The sequence below is a fragment of the Lissotriton vulgaris genome, chromosome 12 (assembly GCF_964263255.1).
Source record: "Lissotriton vulgaris chromosome 12, aLisVul1.2, whole genome shotgun sequence".
In the NCBI taxonomy this organism is placed as follows: Eukaryota; Metazoa; Chordata; class Amphibia; order Caudata; family Salamandridae; genus Lissotriton; species Lissotriton vulgaris.
The window spans coordinates 287,564,057-287,591,289 of NC_141700.1; the positions used below are offsets into that span (position 1 = coordinate 287,564,057).

General features: G+C 41.0%; 1 protein-coding gene across 5 annotated transcripts in view; it reads right to left on the reverse strand.

Annotated features, from left to right (window-relative positions):
• LOC147673982 (fatty acyl-CoA hydrolase precursor, medium chain-like) overlaps positions 1-27,233 on the reverse strand; it is a 408,709-nt gene that overhangs the window by 118,590 nt on the left and 262,886 nt on the right. For all 5 annotated transcript variants that reach the window (XM_086945063.1, XM_086945066.1, XM_086945065.1 and 2 more), the window contains exon 9: positions 1,648-1,788. In XM_086945063.1, coding sequence (XP_086801189.1) covers positions 1,648-1,788 — 141 coding nt within the window. The remainder of the gene's footprint in view (positions 1-1,647; positions 1,789-27,233) is intronic.

Below are 27,233 nucleotides of genomic sequence, written 5' to 3' on the forward strand. Positions count from 1 at the left end.
TAGAGGATTAACAGCAACTGAGAAAGAAACAAATATAAATGAAGCTATGAATGCTTTGGTCTATTACATGAAAGCTTTTGACATAGTAATTGGGAAATCTTACAGATGGGAATAGCCAGCCACATTCATCATTATTGACGCCCATCAGATAGGGAACAGCATGCCCATCGCACTGCGCTTGGAAAATAATAGAGCGGGCTTCAGGAGGGCGCTAAAAACCTGGCTTTTCACTATGTCCTAACCACCTCTGCACTACCTTCCGTTCTACAGCGCCAAGATGCCTCGGCGTAAGATAGCTTAAAAATAATTCAGTCAGTCAGCCAGTTTGCTGGCAGTGAATTTATCAGCCTCAGAAGGATGTTAGCCTAGGTCAATCCGGTGAGTCTCAGGTTACACATAAATGTCAGCAGCATTTGCTTAGCTAACTGAGCTACCTTACCTAGTAAAGTTACTTGAAATTGCAGCTAAATGGTAAACTGGGGATATCATAATTTTGTAATTAATCCTTTGTGATACCTGCCAAGCCACATTCTGCAAACTTAACATGGCAAGACTTTTAATCGTCATCTATCTGAAGCAATATTTTTCAACCTGATCCAGAATGAGGGTTCTGACTTCTGAGGCATTAAGGACCTCATCACAATGCCGGTCAGTAAGCCTCCAACCATTCACCGGAGGCTTACAGACCGACATGGTTGGATTATAGTTCGACTGCCGAATTTCAATGTCGGCAGTCGGAGTGTAAATCAGCTGGTCAATCTGACTCGGATACCGTCTGCCAGAAGGAAACCTATAATAACCCCTTATGGATGGCATTTCTGCCATCGGGATTATGATGTCGGTTTACGACAGCCTTTCCATGTCGGCCTTTCTGACATGGAAAGACTGTCCGAAAGCGACTTTGGGGCCCAGCAGGGCCAACATCCTTCCGCAGCCTATGTATGTGGGCCTGGGGGGCACCAAAATCCCTGCACTTTGGAGTGCTTTCTACACCATGCTGAGATTTCCACAAACTCACATTAAGAAATGGGAGTTTGAGACCACACCATGCGCGGTCGCATTCTAATCCGGTGTTCAGAACCGCCGACCTATGGTCGAGCTGTTCCATCATCTAATCTGTCATCTTAATAGGGGCCTCAATGTGCAAATTGTTTGGAAAAGTAAAAATGAAGAGGCCAGAAAGAATCTGTAATCTCGTAAAGACATTAGTGGAACTAGCAAATTACCTGAACTGTTGATAGCAGGAAAGCCTATCACATTCCTCAGAATGTTAGTCTGCCACTACTGGTTTAGGCTCAGCAACAGCAGCTCTACAACAGACTACTGATTCCTTAGAGGGACAGTGAAAGATGTGTCATGTGTGACATGGTTATGTGCTAGAAGAAGTACCAACCTTTGAGCCAGTCAATAATTCTAGTTGATTTCCCTTGCCCTTAATATGTGCCCCAAATAACAAGGACTTGTGGCTGGCTTTGCAGTAAGTAATGTTAACCAAGCATTGGCCCACTCTCCATGGCTTGAAGTTATCACTATTATCTTTGAAGTAGAGGATTAACAGCAACTGAGAAAGAAACAAATATAAATGAAGCTATGAATGCTTTGGTCTATTACATGAAAGCTTTTGACATAGTAATTGGGAAATCTTACAGATGGGAATAGCCAGCCACATTCATCATTATTGACGCCCATCAGATAGGGGACTGGATTACACTCTTTTCCAGCCATAAGGTCTTCTGGGTTCTTGGTGAGAAACACTCCATCCACAATGGCAGGCACAATAGAATATTTCTGGTGAGAAAAAGAAAGCATTTGTTTTTCATCTTTACTAGACATCATTTGTATGCATTTCACTATTGTTTGTGAGCTCATCTTTTTTTAAATGTATCAAACCATCATCTTTTTTTCATTTTCTCCACTCGAGTTGGTGATTGCAACTTTGATTTTAGAAAGTCAAGGCATGTGGAATTTGTGAATAGGAACAGACTGATTTATGAAAGTAGCCTACAGAGAAAATGCTAGTATTCCCTAACACAATGGCACTCTTTATAGCAAACTCAAGATGATTAATGGCTAGGCTTGTTGAAATGGGCTGAAGGCAGTGATGTTGATGGTATGCATATGCCTCTGTAGAGTGTGCCTTGTCCACTTACTTACTTAAAGGTTTTTGGTGTGCTTGAGTGCAATTTTTGTATTCTTAACAGGTCCCAATTTTTTGTATTCAGACAAAATATTGGGTTAAAAATATCGAGTTTCAGAAATATTGAGTTTTTAATATCATAACACACAAATATTGTGTGCATAAATACAGTGGCCAAAGATATCAATTTTTAAGGTAAGAAATATAGTTTTTTTAAGATTATGTGTTTGATTATTATTTTAATTGCATATGTTTTATATTCCTTATGATTGTTGTTAATGTTTTTAAATATAGTTTGTAATTTGTATCTATATTTTTTATTAATTGTTAAACAGTAATTTATGGTGTTGTAGAGGGTTTTAGGTTTGTAGAGGTACAGGGTGGGAATTTAATTAAGTATAATTAATTTACAAAAGTTCCTTAATTAATATTATTCCTTTATTTGATTATTAAGTATGTATATAACATTTTTTTCAGTTACATTTTATTTGCAGGTTGTTTGCTAGTAACGGTATGGGGTGGGAAGTTAAATAATATTGATTAAATATTGATACAATATTAATTAATTAATTGTTAATTATGTAAATCGTGTAATTATAATTTTTTAATTTATATTTTAGATGAAGGTTCTTGGGTTTCTAGGGGTGTAGGATGAAACATGTATTAAATAATAATTGATTAACTATTAATTCGTGCTAAGTTATTAATTGCGAATTAATTATGTAAATTGTGTAATTATTATAATTTTTAAATTTAGATATATGTTAAATGTGCATTGCTAGGTATGTGGGACTATAGTGTGGGAATGTATTGAAATACCTATTAAATAAATAAAAATCTTATATTAATTTGTTAAGAAATGTATAATAATTTTTATTGTTTAATTTGTTTTACATTTTATATAATTAATTTGAAATACATCGTTTTATAATAATATGAAACTAATACTTGCATTAAAATAAGGAATGTGTTTGAAGTAAAGTATATTTCCTACTGTTGCACTGACTGGAGTGGGAATAGTACATTTTTCCCCTCCTGAGTCCAACACTTTCCCTATTGTTGCACCTACTGGAGTGAGAATAGTAATTGGTACCTCTCCTGAGTCCAATGCTTTCCATACTGTACACCGACTGAAGTGGGAATAGTAAATGTTTCCAATCCCAAGTCAAATGCTTACCCTACTGTTGCACAGACTGGAGTGTGAATAGTAAACTTTACCAATCCTAAGTCCAATGCTTCCCCTACTGTTGCACAGACTGGAGTGCTTATAGTAAATTTTACCCGTCCTGAGTTCAGCGCTTTGCCTACTGTTGCGTTGCGCAGACTGGAGTGGGAATAGTATATGTATTGTTCATAGAATTTGATTGTTTTGTTTATATTGTTTAAAATTATATTATTATGCTTCTGAGCATTTCAAATTATATTTTTCAAATTAGTAATGTTTATAATATAGACTAGATTTTTAGTAAAATTTATTCTTTTATATTGCTCATTTTTTGCGTCAAATTAAATTGGTATGTATTTTTATTTATTCCAGGTTATTAGTTATTGTTTTGAATTTATTGTGTATATGTATATGTATATATATGTGATCAAGGCCCGTGGAGGCGCTGAAACGCGTCATGGCGACATTTGCCCCATCAATAAATGATTATGCACAAACTTTGTGGTTCGTGTCCGTTTTCAGCGAGGAGACAAGGCATAGATGTGGAGTTTCTTGGATGTGTGGGTGCATATATATATATTCACTTAAAAAACCATAGGTTTCAGGCCTTATATAGTTAGGAATTAGCATTTTAAAAACCTTGCAAATTCACTTAAAAAACCACAGGTTTCAGGCCTTTTATGCACGTACCACGCAATTTTTTTGATTTTTTTTTTGCCCTTGGGGGTCCTTTTGGGACCCCCTGAGAAGGGCTAGAGGGTTGGAGGGTCTCTACCCTGCCCCCTTTTCGTGTTTTCCACTCTTGTTTTGGGCTCTCTTGTGCCTCAGTTCTCCTGAAAAACAAGATGGTGGCCAGCACTTCCGTGTTTGGACAGTTTGGGATGTTGACAGTCGACTGCCAGCCAATCAAAAACTCGCTCGCACACGTAAGGGTACGCGCACGTACGGGTACGGTGAGCATATATATTTATATAATTTGCTCAAATTCAATTTTCTCACCAACTACTGTAGGGATTTTCACCAAATATAGAAAAGGCACTACTGCATACCTGTCCCTACCATTTTGGCAAGTTTGGTGTAATTCCGTTCAGCCGTTCGGGCTGTAGCCGTGTCTGAAGGTCCCATAGAAAATGCCATTTGAAAAATTTCAAATTCAATTCTCCCAAGAACTACTGAAGGGATTTTCACCAAACGTAGCAAAGGCACATCTGCCTACCAGGCCCTACCATTTTGCCAAGTTTGGTGTAATTCCATTCAGCCGTTCGGGCTGTAGCCGTGTCTAAAGGTCCCTATGGAAATTAACATGGGGAAAACACGTTTTGAGACCCCCCTTTTGGCCCCCGCTTGACAAATCCCCCCGAAACTTTCAGGGAAGGAGCGGAGCGAGGCAAATTTAAGGAAAATTACAGGCAGATCCCTCAATCGGCGCAAAAATTATTCCCAATAGAATGTTCGGAATTTCCTATGGTAACTAGGTCCTAACTATATATACCTACTGGCTATCGCCAGTAGGTAATATATATATATATATATATATATATATATATATATATATATATATATATATATATATATATATATATATATATATATATACATATATCGCTGCACGTTCCTCCTCTCATCCGTTGTTTAGGAAAGAATACGGCTGGCACTCTGGTATCAGTTTAAAAAATTTATTATTCCAAACCCCCCTCACCCCAAACAGACGCGTTTCGCCTTTGCAGGCTTCGTCAGTGTTACAAAAAAAAAAAAATATATATATATATATATATATATATATATATATATATATATATATATATACACATATATATGTATATATGTGTGTGTGTGTGTACCGTTCGAAGTCCTCTTTTAGAATATTGGCGCTGCTAATGTGCATGACCTCTCTGGTAGGACAAAACCTGTCAAATATTTCACAAGTATCGATGCAGGATGCAGGGATTATTGTAGGCGCACTCACTTGGGATCATTAATTGATATTTGTTATTCAACGCAATATCGCCTTTTGCATTTGAATAAATCATCAATCAATGATCCAGAGTGAGCACGTCTTCAATAATCCATGCATCCTGCAACGATACTTGTGAAATATATATAAATATATTTATATATATAGCAAGACCATAGAGATGCTCCATCTATCCATGCAGTCGCAACTGGCAAAGAGAGAATCACGAACCACCGGAGATGTAGGCAATTATTTCTTTATTGTCCTCAAATATATATATTTGGTATATTATTACATTTTATTTAAATTATACATTATTTTAATAGTCTTACATTTTTTATGTGTAAATAAACATACACACATACATATAGATGTGTATTTAAATGAGTAAATATTTGGATATATATTTATTATTATTTAAATATATTTAATTTACATTATATTACTGTTACATGTTAATATATTTAATGTTTGCTATGTTTAAGGGTATATATTTTCGATATTAGCGTAAAAGTATATATTGTTTCGATATTTCTGTAATCTACATTATAGGTATAGGAAAACAATGTTTTTGTGCTCGATACTTTTGACACAATATTGTTTACCATAATATTTAGGGCTACGATATTTTGCCATTGAACCCTATTTTGAAAGTCTCCCTTTTCTTAAGCTTCTTCTTGATACTAAATGATACAATAATGTTATAATACCAATAACAACAACAACAAAAAATACAACAACAAAACACCAACAATTACTGTTGTAGTTGTTGTAAGTTATAGATGTAGTACAGGCAACAGGCTGAATCCTCTCTTGATGCTCAATAACAGGTGTGAAGATCACCTAACTCAACAGTACTCTTTCTAGAAACTGAATGGCTGGAGGGACCATGAAAGGATGGAAATTGCAACCTGCAGGCCCAGTGAGAGGTGTTCAACTCATTTAGATGGGTTACTAATCTCCTCCCAGTGCCACTCCTTAAATTCTCAAGGGCTGAAGACAAGTCACAAGACTAAGATACCTATGATGGCATCCATTAACGTAACCCATTACATGCAGATAGCAGTTGGGGGGACATGGAGCACACTGAGAAGAGAGTGAGAGAGTACATGTTCTCTTTAGGAAGACCTGGACAACAAAAGCAATCCAATGGCCAGATGTACTACGATTTGATTCTCAAAAAGCAGTTGCACATTTTGCACAGATGTTTTGTGGATACTGCCTGAGGTTGTGAACTGACCTATGTTATAATGGGTCAGTTTGCAAAATTCCCATTCATTGTGGGTCTCAGCATGTCCAATATCATGAATATCAATTCGATAGGTAAAAAACTTGCAAATCATTCATATTTGTGGCCATCAAATGAATGGTGCATGCCAGGGTCAGCAGACAACCATGTCAGTGATTGATTTAAATAGGGTTAACCTTTTTTTAATGCAATACATTTTAATTAAAAGGTGGTGCAGTAGTAAAAAAAAAATCGTTGGTAAATGCATTAGGTTTTTCCTATGTGATTGATAATAAGCAGTTTTTTGTGCTAAGTAGTTGTACAATATAAGTTCAAGAAAGTCTGCTAAAATGTTATAACTTCTTAATGTACAAAAAGTCAATATATTGTGCTGTAACTAGTGGTATAGTGTTGGCAAATAATAGAAAAAATTGTAAAAATGAAATGAAAGAGGGAAATAATAGAATGAATTGGTAATAGCAATATTATGTGTTTAAAGGAGTTCTGACAACTTTTGGGTCAGGTGACACTACAACTGCTGCACCATTCAAATCATGCCCCTAGTGTCTGCAAGATAACTGTATTTGTGACTACCTGTTTAGTATTAAAAATATAGCAATATTGGGTGTATAGAGGAGCTATGCCCACTTTGTGCCCCGGTGCCACTACCCCTTTTACACCATTCAAATCATGAGCCTATTGCCTGTAAGAAAACCACACTTCTAACTGCCTGCTTAGTAGTACATTATTTCAATATTTTGTGTATAGAGGGGTTCCTAGTTCTTTGCGCCCCAGTGGCACTGCTCCTGTTGCATAATTGAAATCATGACCCTAGTACCTGCAAGGTAACTGCACTTGAGACTGCTTATTTAGTAGTTAAATATAGCAATATTTGGTGTTTAGAGGAGTTATGACAACTGGTGATGATGGGAAAAGTGAGATTCCCCAAGGGTTAACCAAGGTTTGAGTACCAGATAGCCCTTAACGCCTGGGAGGAGGTCCGCAGATTGTAATCTGCACCAGACGAAGTGTCTGAAGATGACTGTTTTAGCACTCTTCCGAATGCAGAACCCTGTTGTACCTGACCTCAGAATGAGGGCTCCAAGAGGGCAGTGGCCCTGATAAGGAGGGAGAGAAGCAGAGAAATGACGGCATAGGCCCCAGAAGAGAGAGGTGATTCCAAGAGAGAGTCCCCTGCAGGATTCTAAGCAGGAAACAGTGTCTCCTCCTAAACCTTGTCTCCTGAGGAGCTAAAGGACAGCCAGGCTGAGAGGGACCTGAGTCTCCAGCTGGCTCAACTGGCTGTACAGGAGAGAGAAGCTGAGTCTGAGAGGGCCTTGGAGGAAAAAAAGGTATTGCTGGCTCATGAACTGAGTCTCAAGGAGCTGGACTTGAAGACCAAACAGCTGTTAGAGTCTAGAAGAAGTAGTGGCAGCAAAACTACTGTGTCCAGTGCAGAAGAAAGAGTTACACACCCAGAGACTTGGTGCCTGACTTCAAGGAGGGGATGACAAAGACAAGGGGGTTCAGACATATGAAGTGCTCTAGAAGTACTGTGGATCTCTGAGGAGGGTTGGGAAGCTGGCCTTTGAAGTCATATGTCTGGTGATGGGAGGGATGCCCTGCTAGCCCTAGAGAAGGAGGAAAGGCTGAAATATCCCATCATTGTCAGAAAGTATGAATTCACCCCAGAAGAGTGCAGGATGAAGTTCGGGGGCAGTCAGAAACTGTCTCACCAGTCCAAGGTGGATTGTGTAGGGTACTTTTGCAAGGCACTGTATGTTTGGGTGATTGATAGTATCATGAACACTTTTGAGTAACGATTTTCCAGAGCTACGCCAACACTTATTTGAGTGTAGTTTCTCTGACCCCAGGCAACGTGCAAAGTAGGCAGACTTCTGGGTGAGTACCAGAGTGTCTGAGGAGGAATTTGGGAATGATCCTAAGGGAGGTAGCTCAGGAGCCCCTCAACAGAGTGAAGAAAATGTTTGCAGTAACCTGGAAAGGTTCCAGTATAGTGGGAGGGGAGGGGGAAGGATCCAACGTCCCTACTAAGATTAGGAGGAGAGGTGGGGGGACAGAGACCCAGGGTGCCCTATTCCAAGCCCCATAGTTTGGGTTGTTTCCAGAGGGATCCCCTCAGGGGGACCTGGTCTATATCATGAGTACAGCCGCTTGCAAGAGTCTCACAGTGTCAGGAGAGCTAGGTGGGCTGGCTGCTGCAAGCACCCAACAAGTTCTGGTTTCAGGGGGTACCAATACACAGCAGAAGGTACAGAAGCCCAGAGAGAAGGGCAGGAAAAGGAAACAGTCCACAGTGGGAGGACCAGTCGGTCAGAGGGTGCTATCCCGAGATCATAGCACCCAAATACTGACCTTAGTAAGGCCACTTCTGTCCTGATTGGGGTGGGGCTCCAAGCAGTGTCACAGGGACAAAGGCTGGAGACCTGCGCCAGGCAGACTCTTGCTCAAAACATGTAGAATATGTTTCCCAGGGGGTGGGGTAATTGTACTACCCTGGAAGCTCTGTCTTGCCGGGCACATAGTTCAGCCTAAGGGTACAGACCCTGGGTTGAAAGACCAGATCCACAATATCACCCCTGACCTGGTGGGAGAGTGGAAAAAAGGTACCCCCCAACTCTGAGAAATGTTAAAGGTCAGAGAGTTCTGAATGGCTTGTGGGCTGGCTCCTGACACTGACAGCAGCTGTCAGTTGCCTCTGTTGGTTGCTCTCCCTGTGGACAGAATTTTCTTTGGGTTGGGAACAAAAGTTACACCCAAGGGATGGAATGGGCCACAGCACTTTGCTGGCCCTGGTGGTACTGTCTGCCTACTGGTATGCATCTGTGACCAAATTAAAGTTAGGTGCTGTACAGATGGGGTCCACGGGTGAGGATTCCCTATGGATCAGCTCAGTGGCCCCCAAGAGTATAGACAGAGAGATCCAACTGGGTTCAGAGAGGTGTAGTACTGGCAAGTACCCCTGCATAATTGGGCCAAGATCCATGTTCTATTGCCCTTAGAAGGGAAATCCATCAAGGTATTATTGATCAGTCTACCATGGTTTTAGGCGGGGGGTCGTGATGGAAAATGGCCCTCTCTGAAGTGTCACCTCAAACCTTTTGCCTTCTTTTCCACTTATTTCTGCATTCTTTATGTGTTCTTTAGGACTCTGGGCACTTTACCACTGCTGACAAGTGTTAAAGTGCATGTTCCCTCTCTTCTAAACATGGTATAATTGGGTTCCACCTGTATGGCATATTTGATTTACCTAAATGTCCCTGGTAAAGTGCACTACATATGCCCATGGCCTTTAAATTCAATGCTACTAGTGGGCCTGCAGCACCGATTGAGCCACCCACGCAAGTAACCCTTTAAACATATCTCAGTCCTGCAACTGGTGAGCCTGTGCGCGCAGTTTTACGGCTACTGTGACTTGGCATTTAAAACCCTTGCCAAGCCTGAAACTCCCCTTTTATTACACACAAGTCAACCCTAAGGTAGGTCCTATGTAGCCCATAGGACAGAGTGCTATGTTACTAAAAGAAGGACATGTGTCGTAACTGGCTCCCTTAAGCCAACATTTTGGTTTCAACTGAACATCATAGGCCGACGATACCCAGATTGTGATTGCTGCTCATAAAGATCAAGCATCCCCCGCAATGCAGTTTCAAAACTGCATGAGGGAAAACAGCAGCTGGATGGGCAGGCATTGTCTCAAATTGAATTCAGACAAAACTGAAGTGGTGCTCTTTGGTTATCTCCAACCAAGTTGGGACGGACTCTGATGGCCTGTTGAGATCGGAAAGTTACCAAAACCTGAAGAAAAGGCAAAGAACCTTGGGTCCTGATACATAACATAACATGTATGTTTAAGTTCTGCATGTCCTAGTAGTGATACACACCTACATTCATTTTTCACTACTAGGAGGCCTACTCTTTTCATAGGCCAACATTGGGAATTCCTTAATAAACTTTTAAGCTGTAATTCCTGATAGAAAAGAGTAGCTGTTTCAAGGTATATATTTGTTGAATGGTACTGACAACTCCCCTTTACTAGTAAAGTTGGATTTTACATTACTATTTTATAAATGCCACTTTTAGAAAGTGGACATTTCTCTGCTCTTACCGCTGTGTGTGCCTGCAGCCTGTCTCCAATACAAGTCTGTGGTAGGTGACAGCTAAACATTGTGCATTCTCTCTAGCCAGTTAAAAGCACAAGAAGTTTAGGTGTGTCGGGGCCCTCCTCTGCATTCTTTTTTGTGTTAAAAATAATTTTTTATAATTTCTTGATAGTAAATAACATACACAAAAGAGCCCTGAAAAGGCACAACCAATACTTCAAAAATACAATATGGAAAAAGATAACCATTCTAATTTGTCAATAAGAAATACACGATTATAATATAAAGTACCTATAAATCAAAATATCACTGCAATGAAAATTAAAAAGGACAACAGCATGGATTTATAATAAATCGTTTACAGAGCTACTAAGCAAAAAAAAATTTTTTATTAGATATAGCTAAACTAGTACATACTAGGGACTCAACATTAGTCATCAATTGGTTTCCAAAAATTGAATTAGTTCGGATTATTATGAATAATACCAGATAAAGTCAAATTAGCACCCTTCCTTGTGAAAATAATCCAAGCCCACCATGCATGGACAGAGAAGATTAATCTTTCCAATTAGCAGTCATAGTCTTTGGAGCTCCTGACATTAAAAAATCTAAAAGCTTGTTATTCACCAGGGGCAATTTAGTAGTGAGAGAAGAGGCTTTGAAAATAACTAAGTTATATGATAATGTATCTAATACGTTCAATATATGAGTAATCCTATGCCAAACTTCATCCCAACATTTTTTAACAAAATGGTGATCATATAACATATGTCTTAATGAACCTACCTCTAAAGAACAATTCCAACAATTGGAAGTAGTTGAAAGTTTGGCATTATATAATTTTAAAGGAGTCCAAAAACAATTAAAAAGTATGTAGGAATTAGTTTGATGTAATGTTAAAGGCAACCAACCCGAAATAGAATTCAACCAGATCACCCTCCATGTGTCCAAGGATAAGGACAACTCTAATTCTGCATTCCAAAAGGTGGAAAGAAAAATTATATTATCACCATCAGAAATATTTAACTATTTCTATAGTAATGACACTATATGGAAGGAAGACACAATTGTTTGGAGATACATTTCTAAATCAGAGGAAACAATGAAAGGAAAGACAATTGTAAAGGAATCAAGAATAGAATTACAGAGCAATTCATATTTTACAATATCAGATGATTGCAAATGAAATCTTTGTTTTAAGTCTTCAAAACTAAGAAAGACATTATTATAATAAATATCTTTAAAATACAAAATGCCCGCTCTTATCCATAAATTCCCAAAATTTGTGTGACTAACTAATTTTACTGATGGGTTATACCACAGCGATAGGCTCAATGTATTAGAAATAGAACATTGGAAAATAGAATCCAAATTGTGTAAAATTAATCTAGTAGATTTCAACAATATTGATTTCTTTAAAAACACATAAAAATGGGACATTGTAAGTAAAAAAGCTAAAGGAAAAGGTGATCCTAAATTCTGTTCAATGTGAAACCAAGCAGGTGAATTATTAAGATCTAAATGTTGAAACCATAAAATACTTTGTTTTAAAATAAAGGCTTTATGATATTTTAGAAAATCTGGTAAACCAAACCCTCCATTGATTTTAGACAATTTCAGCTTCTTATAACTTAACAGAGTCGATTTGATATTCTAGAATTTTCTTTTATCTAGAGTCTTTTAACATTTAAGAGGGATTTGAACAGGTATCATTGACTAAATATAAAACAATCTAGGAACCAAAATCATTTTAACTGCATCCATTCTTCCCCACTAAGACAAACAAGAGGACCACTTTTGAATTTAACCTTTTGTATACACCAAAGTAGATTCAAAATTCAGGGTCAAAGTTTGTTTTAAGTTGTTAGCAAATAATATACCCAAGTATTTAAGTTTATCTTTTTGCCAAACAATATCCTTATTAGTAAGCATATCAGGTGAACAATGAATATGTACCAGAAGAAAATCTGTTTTGTTAGTTTTAAGTTTATAACTTGAGATTTTAGAGTAGACATCAATTAAATTCAACAGTATAGGAATGGACGATTCAGGATTCGCAATATATAAAAGAATGTTTTATTAGGGACCTTGGATAGTTGAAGGCCTTCAATTTCAGTACAATTCCTAATAGCAAATAATAGGGGTTCAATAGCAATAAGAAAAAGTAATGGAGATTGTGGGCAACCTTGCTTGGCCCCTCTGCAAGGAAAAACGTCTGGGAGAGTCTACCATTGATAAAAAGGTTTGGCAGAAGGACTAGATTAGAATGCTGAAATCATACGGATAAACACGGGCCAAAGTTAAATGCAGACAGGGTGTGAAAAAGGTACTGCGAATAAATGTTTTCAAAAGCCTTTTCCGCATCTTATGCTAGAACACCAGCAGGAAAAGGTAATATTGCTCCAGCATCAATAGCATGAAATAATAACCTAATATTATTTGACAAATGTCTATTTTTCATAAAGCCAGAATGATGAGCCACATAAATAATAGAAGAAAGTATACCAGCTAACCAAGTCGCAATAATTTTTGCATACAGTTTACAGTCTTGATTTATGAAAGAAATTGGAAGGTAATTGGTACCCAGTGAAGAATCCTTAACTGGTTTTGCAAGGACAATAATCAAAGTTTCAGTAAATGAGCCCGAAATATACCATGTATTGCTAAAGTGTGTAAACAAAGAAATCAGGTACGATGAGAGGTGAGTTGAAAATTCTTTATAAAATTCTGCAGGAATACCATTTGGACCTGGAGATTTCTTTAATTTTAGTGATTTAATAGCTGAAAGTAATTCCTCAACCGTAATAGGAAGTTCCAGTTCAATTCTATTGGTGTGTGATATTTTAGGTAACCCACATCCTTCCAAAAAATTTTCAATAAGAGCTATATCCGAAGAAGGTGGCTTATTATATAGGTCTGAATAATGTTTCATGAAGTGCTCAATTATATCATCATGGGATATAGCTATGGAGACATTTGGAGAGTGAATACCATTAATAAGATGTTTATGATTTATAATACAAAGGTAGTTAGCTCAAAGCCTACGAGATCTATTAGCGCTTAAACAAAATTTAGCTTTATTGTTAGAGATTTGTAATAAAGCTCTATTTCTTCAAATAAAATTCAGGTTATAACAAAATGTCTGTAATTTAACCTTATATCGGAGGTTGCGAGATGTAATATACAGACGCTCAAATTTAGCTATCTGATTTCCCAATTCTTCAATTCTAGTGTTAAATAATGTATTTTCATGTGCCATATTGGAAATAGTCTTGCTTCTAATATATGCCTTAAATGCGTCCCATCTGTTACTAAAAGACGTGGAATCTCAAGAGTCGAATGAAAAAAATTCTTTAATAGCTGATAAAAGTCTAGGTTAGTTATTGTCATTAAGAACAATATTGGTATTCATCTGCCAACAACTATGATTATTTTGACTGGAATTACTAGATAACATGCAGGAAAGTAAAGCATGGTCAGAAACATCTATATTTTTAATGTCAGGATTAGAGATTGAGGGAATTAGATTACGAGAAATTAAGAAATAATCCAACCAAGAGTCATGAGGATTAGAAAAAAAAGTAAACCGTTTGTCAGTTGGATTATGTAGACGCCAAATATCAACCATTTTTGTAGTATTAAAAAAGGATTCGAGAGAGAAAAACACTTTGGGGGGAACAATTTGGCTTGTGATATTCTATCCAGTAATGGGTCAGATATAAGATTAAAATCTCCTCCAATAATCAGAGGTACATTGCCTAATTTTAGAACCTCTGAAGTAAATCTTGACCAAAACTCAGGCTCTTCATTATTAGGCCCATACACAATAATTAGATGGAAACCCTTATTGTCAATTTTTTTATGAGCTATAATGAACCAACCTTCTAAATCAGAATAGTTATGCAAAATTTGAACATGTATTTTTTTTGCAAAAAGATTTGCTACCCCATTTTTCCTATTGAGAGCCAGAGAATAAAAAACAGCCACTACCCATTTTATATTCATATAGGATACAACTTTATCATCTACATGAGTTTCTTGAATTAATCATATGTCTGCTTTATGTCTAGCTAAATAATCTAAAACCTTAGTACGTTTAACAAGGTGCTGTAAACCCTTAACATTAAATGAAACAATTTTAATACCATTACTACTTGCCATTTTGAAAAAAGAGAAAAGATAGACAACAAGATAGATTAGAAAGACAGAATCAAAAAAGAATAGTAGCTCAAGTATCAATATAAAGAGGACACAAAAGACACCAATGAACATCAAAAATAAAAACTATACAACATATAAACATATATAGAACTTCTGAATCGCACATACACATGTCAAGAAAAACCTTCTCCACATGCCCTAAAAACATACTGTAATTAATTCAACATGCTGGCAATGAAATCAAGCAACAAAAAGTCATGTGTAGTAGCCCCATTATTTCCATAGATGGCTGAGACTGCAAATCCAGAAAGCAGCGAAGCTTCTCAGGATGTTGAAAAGAATTAGAAAACCCATCTTTCCAAATTTGCATAGTGGACGGATCAAACAAACCGTATTTATAAGCAGCATTTCTCAACCTGGGATGAAGATTTGCGAATTTCTTACAAATATTGACCGTGTCTTTAGCAAAGTCTTGACAAATACAAATGTCATTCCCATTGACCATTAACAATGGGATATCTCTGGCAGCCTTCATATTAAAATTAGATGATGATGACGTAACACCTTGAAAATCATTTGATGAGGCTTATCTTTCCTAGGGTTGCGATGAAAAGGAAATCTGTGCGCCTTATCAATCTCAAATGTTTCAGGAAATTTAATGCGCAAAAGACCAGTAAGTAGGTTTTCCAAATAAACCCTGCAATCATTACCTTCCACATCCTCTGGTAAATAAAAAATGTGCAGGTCATATTGCCTATTGCGTTTTTCCATTTCTAATAATAATTTATTCATTGGTTCAACTCTGGATGCATTAGGCAGAAGATGGTCAATTTTAGCTTTATTGTCCTGAATTTTAATAGCATTGTCAGAAACCTTCATTGAAAGACCAGCCATTTCTTTACGTAACTTTTTGATCTCAGCCGCAATATTGTCTGTATTTGAACGTACTGCTTGTAACTCCTCCAGTAAAGTAGATAATGAGGGCTCATTAATATCCACTAATTTAGATTTAACTTGTGAAGGAGAAATATTTTGTTTTCGTTTGGTAGACATATTATGAGAAAATAAATTAAGCGATAATAAAGGAGCAGTCTGGAGCAATATTTAATTAATAATACTGATAGAAGAGAAATGCTGCCAAAGTAAGTAGAGTGCAGCAGCTATAACCAGCAGTGGGAGTGTCCCAGGTCTCGGCCGTGCCCTTTCCTAAGGGTCTCTCCACCCCTCTGACAGGAATTGCTGGATCAGGAGCACCCCACACACCGGAGAGCAGCTTATCTCCAACAACTGCAGCTACACATGAGGAAAATGCACAAAAAGGTAATGTGCAGACCGACTTTCACTTCAATAACATTGTTGTTCGTAAAACAATAAGAATGGCAGGGGGCGGAGCTAGCCACGCAGAGAGATGGCCGCAGCTTGAGCGAGCGCCTCTCGGACGCCACAATATTTTACATTATCCTGTACATTCTAGAGCCGCAAATACCCAGCGATTAAGGGAATGCCACCACCGTAAGCACAGGCAGCTGCTGTACTTTGTTCCTGTTGCCCCAAAGTGCTCTGAAACACCGAGACGGAGTATGACGCCATCGCGGCCTTGCTGCCAAAACCGAAACTTAAGGAGGAGGGCTCATGCGAGCAGAGTGGCCGCAACACAAGGCACGTACCCCGGCTGCAGGGTCGAGGACCTGGTGGTGTGACCGGGTCTGAACCTGGACAGCGGAAGCAGCATACAAACATCGGCGCTGCGCCTGTGGAACCCTCCTTCGTTTCTGTAAAGTTGGGGCATCTCCGATCATATCAGTGGTAAGAGCGTGTACCCCTTCCACAATATGCCGCAAGATGAGGGGATCAGGCGCCCGCAGACTCTAATATACGGTATGCCGCCACTTTCGAAATACACAGCAATGGTGTATAAACAGCGGGAGCAGCACACAAACGGCGGTGCTACACCTGTGGAGCCCACCGGAGCTCTGTGGAGGTGGGTAGCTCTGTACAAATCAGTGGTAAAAGCGTGCGCCGCTTCCAAAATGTGCCAAAGGGGGTGAGATCAGACTCCATTATACCACATGCCTCCGCATTTGAAATACACAGAAGTGGTGTATATTAAACATAATAGTGCATAACTGGCTCCCTTACCTTCAAGACTGCCCTGAATAAGCCTGTATTCATATCACCACTTGTGCAAATTGCGGAGACACCCCCCTGAGCTCAGATATTATAACCACAAACACTATACAATGCAGCTCCCAGACGTGCAAGACCTACAAAATGCGAATTGCGGTGCCTAACTGCGCAGCTCCATTTCATGTGCTCTGCAGCTGATCGTGAGCACGCACATAAACTGAGCATTGGTGACGGCTTCACTTCCAAAAAAGGGTACCTACAGGGGGCGAGGCCAAAACCAGGAATTATATTGAGGGAAGAGATAGCGCGCATGTGGCGGTGCCTGTTAAACACGACTAGATATATAGCGCATGTTATAAACTTGAGGAGGCATCTCATTGTTGCTGCGACTAAGGTAGCAAACAATCTATCAAGGGGCAGACACTGAATCTTAAATCCACGCTGGAAGGCTAGAGCTCACCAGAGCGCCTCACTTCACTCTGTGCAGCCCCATCCAGACATCAGTACTTGACTGCTACGCATATAAACTACTCATAATTGAGGTGCCAAAACCATTGAGAAGGGGGTGTTAATTTGTCACAACTTCTACATTGCGCTACTTACCCTCTGCTTGGAGTAGTGAGGAACTCGGCATTGAGGAACAGACACTACTGGGACCATGGGTATGACGGACAGAAACCAACCCAAAATCACTTTCGACAGGCCAAAAAACACCCAGACTAAGGTGTGGATGATCAACAGGCGACACAATCAGCGGCCAGTGCATCTGGCGGAGTCATCAATGATGATGTACAAGCCATGTTCACCAAGATACAAGCAGCCTTAATTAAAATTGAGGGCAAGATAAACCTACTCACTTACCGAGTTGATCGATTGTCTGAAAGCATGGACAAACACACGGAAAGGCTTGACATGGCCGAGCGCCGTATATCTGAAGCTGAAGAAGCTCAAACTCAGATGGAAACTAAGCAAGGGAAAATAGACAAGCACCTGGCAGCCCTAACGGCGAAATCAGAGGATTAGGAAGCAAAGTCCTGTAGAAACAATATCGGCCTGACAGGCATATCGGAAACAACGAACACAGGCTCTATGCAAGCTATGTGGAACAGCTACTCATTTCCCTAATGGGCAGGCAAACGTTCTCTGAAGTCTTCATCGTTGAGAGAGCGCACAGGTCGCTGGTTCCACCACCGCCGCCTGGGTCCAGACCAAGACCAATAATAGCTAGGATCTTAAACTACAGAGATCGAGATGCTGCACTTTGCAAAGCCAGAGAGCAGGGCAAGCTACGTCACGAAGTTATGTATATCTCCTTATATCCTGCTTAACATTGACTGTCCAAGAAGCAAGGAAGAAATTTGGGCCTGCAAAACAAAAACTGTGGGATTTAAATATACCATACGCTATTCTCTATCCTGCCAGACTCCGCGTGACTGATGAAGGGAAGACAAAGATATACAATGAGCCCAAAGAGATAATGAAGTACCTACAACAGAAAGGACCATACTGCATGCGCAGGAGATCCTCAAGAGGAGAAATGGAGGAACAAGCACATACTTCAGACGTGGAATAAAAATGTTTAATTTGTAACAGATACTCTCCATGCTTAGCACCCCACCAATCGAACACATAGAAAATACCTGGACTAGGGGCTGAAACGCCACACTGTGTTGCTGCACCTGCGAATTAGATGATGACTTATTACTGCAGAAAACAGAGGTGCAAAACAAGGGTGGCGATCACAGAAGTTGCAAACATCCTGACGAACAGTTTGAAGAATGCAGGCTGCTGTGAGCAGATAAGTTAACATTTGAGACCTGGGATTAATCCACAATTGTAACTGTAGACTGTATATAATAAGATGTTTAATGTCTTGGTTTCAAACAATATGCAATTATTGGCAAATGAATCACTAGCTGTGGGTTGGTGGTATAGTGAGCTCTGATGTGCATTGAGTTCGTATAGATGTGGCGTCCACTCATGTGGGATATCCACCAGAAATTGGGGCGGCTGCTCCCGCCCACTTGTGTTTACCACACAAGTTTAGTCTTTAGTTTCTAGGGAGCGGTGGGAGGGACAGGATATGTTGCAAATGTTAGGGATTGTCTCCGCTACATGGGAATGGGCCAAGTGGGAGGGGGTCGGGGGGGACAGGAATAAAAACTCTGGTCAGCGCTGAGAAAATAATTATTCACATTTATAACAGCACAATACGCATGAGACAGCAGCAGTTTCAATGTATAGAAGACAACACACATGGTTAGTGTTCAACCACCTACCGAAAACTTACGCTCATGACCTGGAATATACAAGGACTCCATAATCCGCAGAAAATATGTAAGGTACTGCCATATTTAGACAGCACGAGATAGATGTCACCTGTTTACAGAAACCCCATATTACGGCCCTAACCGAAGACGAATAGGTGCACGGTGGGCGAAGTACTACATGACATACTACTTCTCTACATACGCTAGAGGAGTAATGCTTCTGGTCAGACGCAGCACCCCATTTCAGCTCATTCAAGCTATTAAAGATGGCCAAGGGCATTATATTATAGTACAGGAAATTTCGGGGTTACTGTATTAACAATAGTCACATCATATGGCCCGAATACTGACAACCTCAGTTTTTATGCACGCATATGGTCTACACTGCGGGACTTACCAACCATTGCAATAATATGGAGGGGGGATTTTAATACATGTCTGGACCGGGCACTTGACAGATCCACTGGTAATGAAAGATATGGTAAACAATCCGCTAGGGTGCTTAGAGAGGGAATGGAGATGTGGATGATGTCTGATAAATGGAGCTTGAGACATCCAGGGCGCAAAGCAGGTACCTACACATCAACGACACATAATACATGGTCAAGTATAGACTACTGGTTGATCACACAAGATGCTTGTATGTGGACAAAAGCAGTGGAACACTTGCCCAAGACGCTATCGGACCATGCCCCCGTCTGCCTTCCCCTAGAGGTCCCCACGCACATACCACGACAGTTCACATGGAGACTACAAAGAAGGGCTTTCCTAGGCCCAGCATTCCGTAGCGAATTACACCAGGCGATAGAGGACTACTTCAACCTTAACACTGGGTCGGTAGACATCGCACAAACATTATGGGAGGCCTTTAATATCACTATAAGGGGGCACTGTATCAGTAAGAACAACTCAAAACGAACTATACAAAAACACAAAATCCCAAAATATTAGTGGCCATAAGGGGGAAAATAGATGCCTATCATGAATATGCTGCTGATGAGATAAAATATAGGTTGCATAGATACACAGCGCAACATTTTAGCAAGGGAGGTAGGCCAGGGAGAGCACTATCAAATAAAATCAGACCTGCAACAACAGCAACCTATATAACACAGATTGCAGACACGCAAAATCAAATACTCTACAAAACCTCGTCAATTTTAGGCTGCTTTAAGGACTATTATCTGCAACTCTATACTACACGATTCAATGCGACCCCAACTGACATTGGCCAATATTTAGATGATGTCGCCCAGGCGTGGCTATCTGACAGACAGCGCGAGTACTTTAGCCACCATATCACAAAGCACAAAATTATTGAAGCGATCAACTCCTTACCCAACAACAAAGCTCCCGGCCTTGACGGTCAATCCGGAGAATTCTACAAAGAATTTCGGGACTTATTGATACTGGATCTAGCTGAGATGTATGAAGAGGCCTATGAGGAGGGTAAACTCCTGACCTCGTTAAGAGAAGCACTTTTAATAGCACTTCCCAAACCTGACAAGGAATTAACTAAGTGTGAATCCTATCGGCCCCTATATTTAATAAATATAGATGTCAAAATACTAGCTAAAATTATAGCAGCACAAATTCAGCCCCTATGGGTAATTTGATTTTGCCAGACCAGGCTGGCTTTGTACCGACACGATCTACCACACAGAATATACGCACCATCTTTGCAATGTATCATCATCTAAACCCTGATTTACCGGCAGCCGCAGCTTTATTAGATGCAGCGAAAGCTTTCGACTATGGGTATGAGTATTTATGTTTACAGTGTAGCGCAGAATGGGCTTCCTGGAGCCATTTCTGCGATGGATCGGACTTCTCTATACAGATCCCACCGCATAAGTCAGAATTAATGGAAACACGTCCACTTCCATTAGTATAAGCCGAGGGACGAGGCAAGGCTGCCCGCTATCGCCTAGTTTGTTTACATTAATCCTTGAACCATTAGCTTGTAAAATCTGTCAACAACATTCTGAGACTGCTTTACAATTTCATCTTCGACCCATTAGCATCTCACTATATGCTGACGTCATGGTGCTTTTCACTCGATATCCAGACACTCATTTAAACGAACTTATTAGCGAATACATACGATTCGTACAATACTCAGTACTCCGTATAAATTGGGATAAATCAGTAGTCATACCTCTTATGCAAGCCACAGCAAAACCCAATTTAGAATATCCACAGAAATGGCAAACTGAACCAGTTAAGAATCTTGGCAGAATCCAGAACTAGTGTTAAAGGAAAATTACGGTAGGGCACTAACCAAACTTGAGGAACAAATAGATCGCAGGATAAAGATGCCTCTATTTCTAGCTGATAGAATCGCCTTAAAAAAATGATAATCAGCCCCAAATTTTTATAATTATTCATGAATATTCATATCTGACTCACACAGACAATGTTTCTAAATTAAGGTCAGCCATGCAACGGTTGACATTGCCTGGAAAGCAGGCCAGAGTAGGATGGTAAACACTGACGTAACCATAGCATCAAGGGGGCTTCGGAGCACCGGATCTGCAGTTATATTTTTAATGCGCACAAGCATAACACGCTCACTACTGGCTACACCCACACGCATACATACCACACATAGCAGTCGAGCGAGATAGCGTACAGCCGTCCCCACTGATGGCTTACATATCAGACCTAAAGACTTTTACCCCAAACTGTATACTGCACTTCAAGAGCATGGCATATGCGAGCACACCGCGTGCAGAAACTACCCATATACGCCCCATCTCTGCCTATAGCTCATCACCCACGAATATCAGTTACGTAGGAGAATTTTTTTTAATGCTACTGGGAGAGATGAAACTGACCACTATGGGTGATATATTCCCGCATAATAGATTCATCTCGAGGGATGACCCATCACTAAGTGCACACCATGCACCACTGAAGATGTTTGCATATCTGAGGCTGCACATGGCAATCAGGGAGCTATATTTATCATTTCCGGATGAACAACCAAAATTGCTAGCACTACAGCTTTAATTGATGGTGCCTACTCGTCAAAAGCTAGTTATACAATGCATCACAAGCAGAACAGAGCAGGCCGTGAACAAATCGCTTCAACGGTGGGAAACACTGCTAGGGGACACCATAGATGAACGAGATTGGGACTTTAGCTGCACACAGTTGCAACTGCTAACATCAAACTGCAACTTATGTATCATTCACTTTATATTTTTACACCAAATGTATTATACTCCAGCCCAACTATACAAATATGGACTTGGATCACAAGACAAATGCCAAAGATGTGACGCATCAAATGCAGATTTTTTACACATGGCTTGGGCATGCCCCCAGATCCATATGTATTGGCAAGAAATTACAGGCGTAATTACAATTATGCTGACTGAACTGATGCCGAATGCACAGCTTGTTTGCCTATTGGGAATATACAAACTTAGACCAGCGAAGAAACGGAAATTTCTGGCTGTTGCACTGTTACTTGCCAAGCGCTGCATTGCAATTCGATAGGGAAGCGAACGTCCCCCCAGACTTAAAGACTGGCCTCTGACATGTCATACTGCACGGAGACACTAGACGGTTATGCGGAAGAACTACCGCAGGCATCCAGACCTAGAGACTTTTTGGGAACCTCTAACACAGTACCTTCAAGCAACACAAATAGACGACTAATTCACAATGTAAGGTCTGATCGCACATGATAAACTTGCATTCTCCGTTCACAATAGTGTAGCGGACAGTTGATATAACAGATGTTGAGATCAGAAATGTGCCAAATGTGTTACATGGTAGTAGACTGTGGTTATATATAACTGTCAGACACCTGGAATATGTAGAATCTTGACAAGTTTAATAATGTACAGGATGATGTGTGCCTTTCGAAATACGTAACTGTATGCAAACCAGAGATTGCTCTGTCTGTATTATGTGTATTTTTCATTGCTGACTGGAATAAAAAATAAAATAATAATAAAAAAAATAAGAATGGCAACTTTAATCCATCCTTAAATCGCCTTTAATGGGCACATTTTGCCATTACTTAGCGGGAGGCGGCCATCTTGTACGGGGCGCTCGCGAGACTCCCACAAATCTGTATTCTGATGGCTCTTGCTGGGCAGGAAGGGAGAGAGGGGATGATACTTGCACCTGAATAGGAAGGGTCATGTCCCCACAAAAAGGGCTGACTACACACTTCAGATAGCCTGGAGCCAGGCTGGGAAGAAAGGGCTGTTGTGCACTTCAAAGACCCTTCTTTGAAGTCACCCCCACTTCAAAGGCACAACTGGGTATTATAAGTACAGGGTCTCAGACCCCACCAAAGCAGACACTTCTGGACCTGTGGAGAACTCTGCCAGGAGGAAGGACTATTGTGCTGCTACACGAACCACCACTCTGCTGGACTGCTACTCTAAAACAACTGCTTTATGCACTGCTTCCCTGTTGCCTGCTACTCTCTGCCCTGCTGAGAAAAAGAACTGGGGCCATCTCATTTGAACCTGGAGTGACTCCAAGGGCAGGCTGGCTTGCCCCCTGTTGTGAAGTCTCAGAGACAGAAAAGACTTCCTGCAACCTTGCAACAGCACCTGAACTCTGCCATCTCTGAGTCCTGCCCTGCCAAGTCATACCAATCCAGTCCTGGGCACCTGGAAGTGAGGTTTTCTGTGCTGCAGCAATCAACAATGACACTGCGGCTGTTGTGCAATTTCACCCGACAGCGCTGCATCATCCATCTTCAGCACTGCTTGACGTCGAAGCTTCCCCGAGTATGCGGCTCAACGATGATGCACCACCCATCTTCAGTGCTGCTCGATGATGATGGTTTCCCTGAGTGTGCGGCTCGATGACGATGTTTCACCTATAAATCCCTTGGATTGATGACGACGCATCACCTCCCTGTTACTCGCATCTCGTCCAATACGTGGACGCTGCCCCCTCCAAAGGTACTGTTTCAGCAGGCCAAGGCTGGTCTCTGTATCTTACCTGCTCTTCATCGTAGTTGGCCTGATCTTTTGGATTTACCCCGGTCAAGCGCTACCAGATTGCCCTGGCTGGTGCTTTATGTTTCTAAAGCGATACCAAAGGGGATGATGGATGGGGGTGGTGGAGTGAGCTAAAGTATGATAATGGATTAAACCCAGATCAGTTCACTGGGGGTGAGTCTTTGATTTGCTCAAGCGCTCCGTCCAAATGTCTGAACTGGGGTGGTGGAGTGAGCTAAATAATGATGATGGATTAAACCCAGATCAGTTGACTGGGGGTGAGTGTTTGATTTGCTCAAGTGCTCCGTCCATCCTGCCCTTTGGTATCGCTTTGTTCGCCCTAAGTTGGCAGGGTATGGCCAGACGTGAGTCCCTAGCTCACTCTGCCACTGGATTCAAGATATCCTGGCTGATGAGGGTTATGAACCCGAATCCAGTCCCAGGATGCTTGTTTCAGGTCCAGGGAAGACGTGGCTTGGCAGTTCTGCCTGGACTGGTCCCATGAGGCACAGGGTCAGACTGATTTGCATATGCCATGTCTGAACTGGGGTGGTGGAGTGAGCTAAAGAATGATGATGGATTAAACCCAGATCAGTTGACTGGGGGTGAGTGTTTGATTTGCTCAAGCGCTCTGTTCATCATCCCCTGTGGTATCGCTTTGTTCACACTAAGTTGGCACGGTATGCCCAGACTTGGGTCCCTTGCTCACTCTGCCACTGGATTCAAGATAGGCTGGCTGATGAGGGTTATGAACCCAAAACCGGTCCTAGGATGCTTGTTTCCGTTCCAGGGAAGATATGGCTTCGCAGTTCGGGCTGGATTGTTCCCATGAGGCACAGGGTCAGACTGATTTGCATATGGCCATGTCTGAACTGGGGTGGTGGAGTGAGCTAAAAAATGATGATGGATTAAACCCAGATCAGTTTACTGGGGGTGAGTGTTTGATTTGCTCAAGCGCTCGGTCCATCATCCCACTTTGGTATCGCTTTGTTCGCCCTAAGTTGGCAGAGTATGCCCAGACGTGGGACCCTTGCTCACTCTGCCACTGGATTCAAGATAGGCTGGCTGATGAGGGTTATGAACCCAAAACCGGTCCTAGGATGCTTGTTTCCATTCCAGGGAAGATATGGCTCCGCAGTTCGGGCTGGATTGTTCCCATGAGGCACAGGGTCCGACTGATTTGCATATGGCCATGTCTGAACTGGGGTGGTGGAGTGAGCTAAAGAATGATGATGGATTAAACCCAGATCAGTTCACCTGAGGGTGAGTGTTTGATTTGCTCAAGCGCTCCGTCCATCATCCCCTTTGGTATCGCTTTGTTCGCCCTAAGTTGGCAAAGTATGCCCAGACGTGGGTCCCTTGCTCACTCTGCCACTGGATTCGAGATAGCCTGGCTGATGAGGGTTATAAACCCGAAACCGGTCCCAGGATGCTTGTTTCCGGTCCAGGGAAGACATGGCTTGGCAGTTCGGGCTGGACTGTTTCCATGAGGCACAGGGTCAGACTGATTTGCATATGGCCATGTCTGAACTGGGGTGGTGGAGTGAGCTAAAGAATGATGATGGATTAAACCCAGATCAGTTTACTGGGGGTGAGTGTTTGATTTGCTCAAGCGCTCCGTCCATTATCCCCTTTGGTATCACTTTGTTCGCCCTAAGTTGGCAGAGTATGCTCAGACGTGGGTCCCTTGCTCACTCTGCCACTGGATTCAAGATAGCCTGGCTGATGAGGGTTATGAACCCGAAACCGGTCCCAGGATGCTTGTTTCTGGTCCAGGGAAGACATGGCTTGGCAGTTCGGGCTGGACTGTTTCCATGAGGCACAGGGTCAGACTGATTTGCATATGGCCATGTCTGAACTGGGGTGGTGGAGTGAGCTAAAGAATGATGATGGATTAAACCCAGATCAGTTGACTGGGGGTGAGTGTTTGATTTGCTCAAGCGCTCCGTCCATCATCCCCTTTGGTATCGCTTTGTTCGCCCTAAGTTGGCAGAGTATGCCCAGACATGGGTCCCTTGCTCACTCTGCCACTGGATTCAAGATAGCCTGGCTGATGAGGGTTATGAACCCGAAACCGTTCCCAGGATGCTTGTTTAAGGTCCAGGGAAGATATGGCTTGGCAGTTCGGGCTGGACTGTTCCCACGAGGCACAGGGCCAGACTGATTTGCATATGGCCATGTCTGAACTGGGGTGGTGGAGTGAGCTAAAGAATGATGATGAATTAAACCCAGATCAGTTACTGGGGGTGAGTGTTTGATTTGCTCAAGCGCTCCGTTCATCATCCCCTTTGATATCCTTATGTTTCTATGCACTAGATTTCAAGATAATCTTTATAAAAGGTAAACCCCGGGTTTTACTTTTTGGATTTTTGTTGTTTTGGTCTTGTTTTATTCATAACATTATTTCCTATTTTATTAACCTGTTGTGGATTATTTTTATGGTGTATTAATTGTGTTACTGTGTGTGTGTGGGGGGGGGGGGGTATGTGTGTTTGTGTGTTGCATAATTACTTTACACATTGCTACTTTAGATAAGCCTGACTGCTCTGTTCCAAGCTTCCAGAGGGTGACCACAGGTTATATTTAGTGTTAATCTTGCTTACCTTGACTAGGATTGTGGGCCCTAATTGGACAGGGTGAATACCTCTGCCAATTAGAGACCCAAAAATTAGACTTTAATAGTCATGTATCACTTGTCCAGTGCGTTTCTAAACTGAAACAGGTGATCTGCTGTTGTCAGGCTTACCATTGTACAGTGACAGATGCATACATGTTTTAGTACACAGATTTCTGTGCAGAGTTTGGGGCACAAGTCCTCTCTCAAAATTCTTTACTTTGGTGCTGCATATAGTGTGTCACACAGACAAACCACACCATTTCAATTCTCATGAGGGAGGCCTTCATGATTTATGAATACCACAAAATTGGAGACTGCAGCAAACCAGCCTGCAAGTCAATGTTGGGGGCTGTCATCACCTTCTTCCTATGGCTATTATCCATATTGCATAAACCTAAGGTCCCTTGGAAGAAAACAAATTTCAGTTAATAGAACCTTACTTCATTGTTCATGGCCTCAGTAACTAGGCAGTTATCA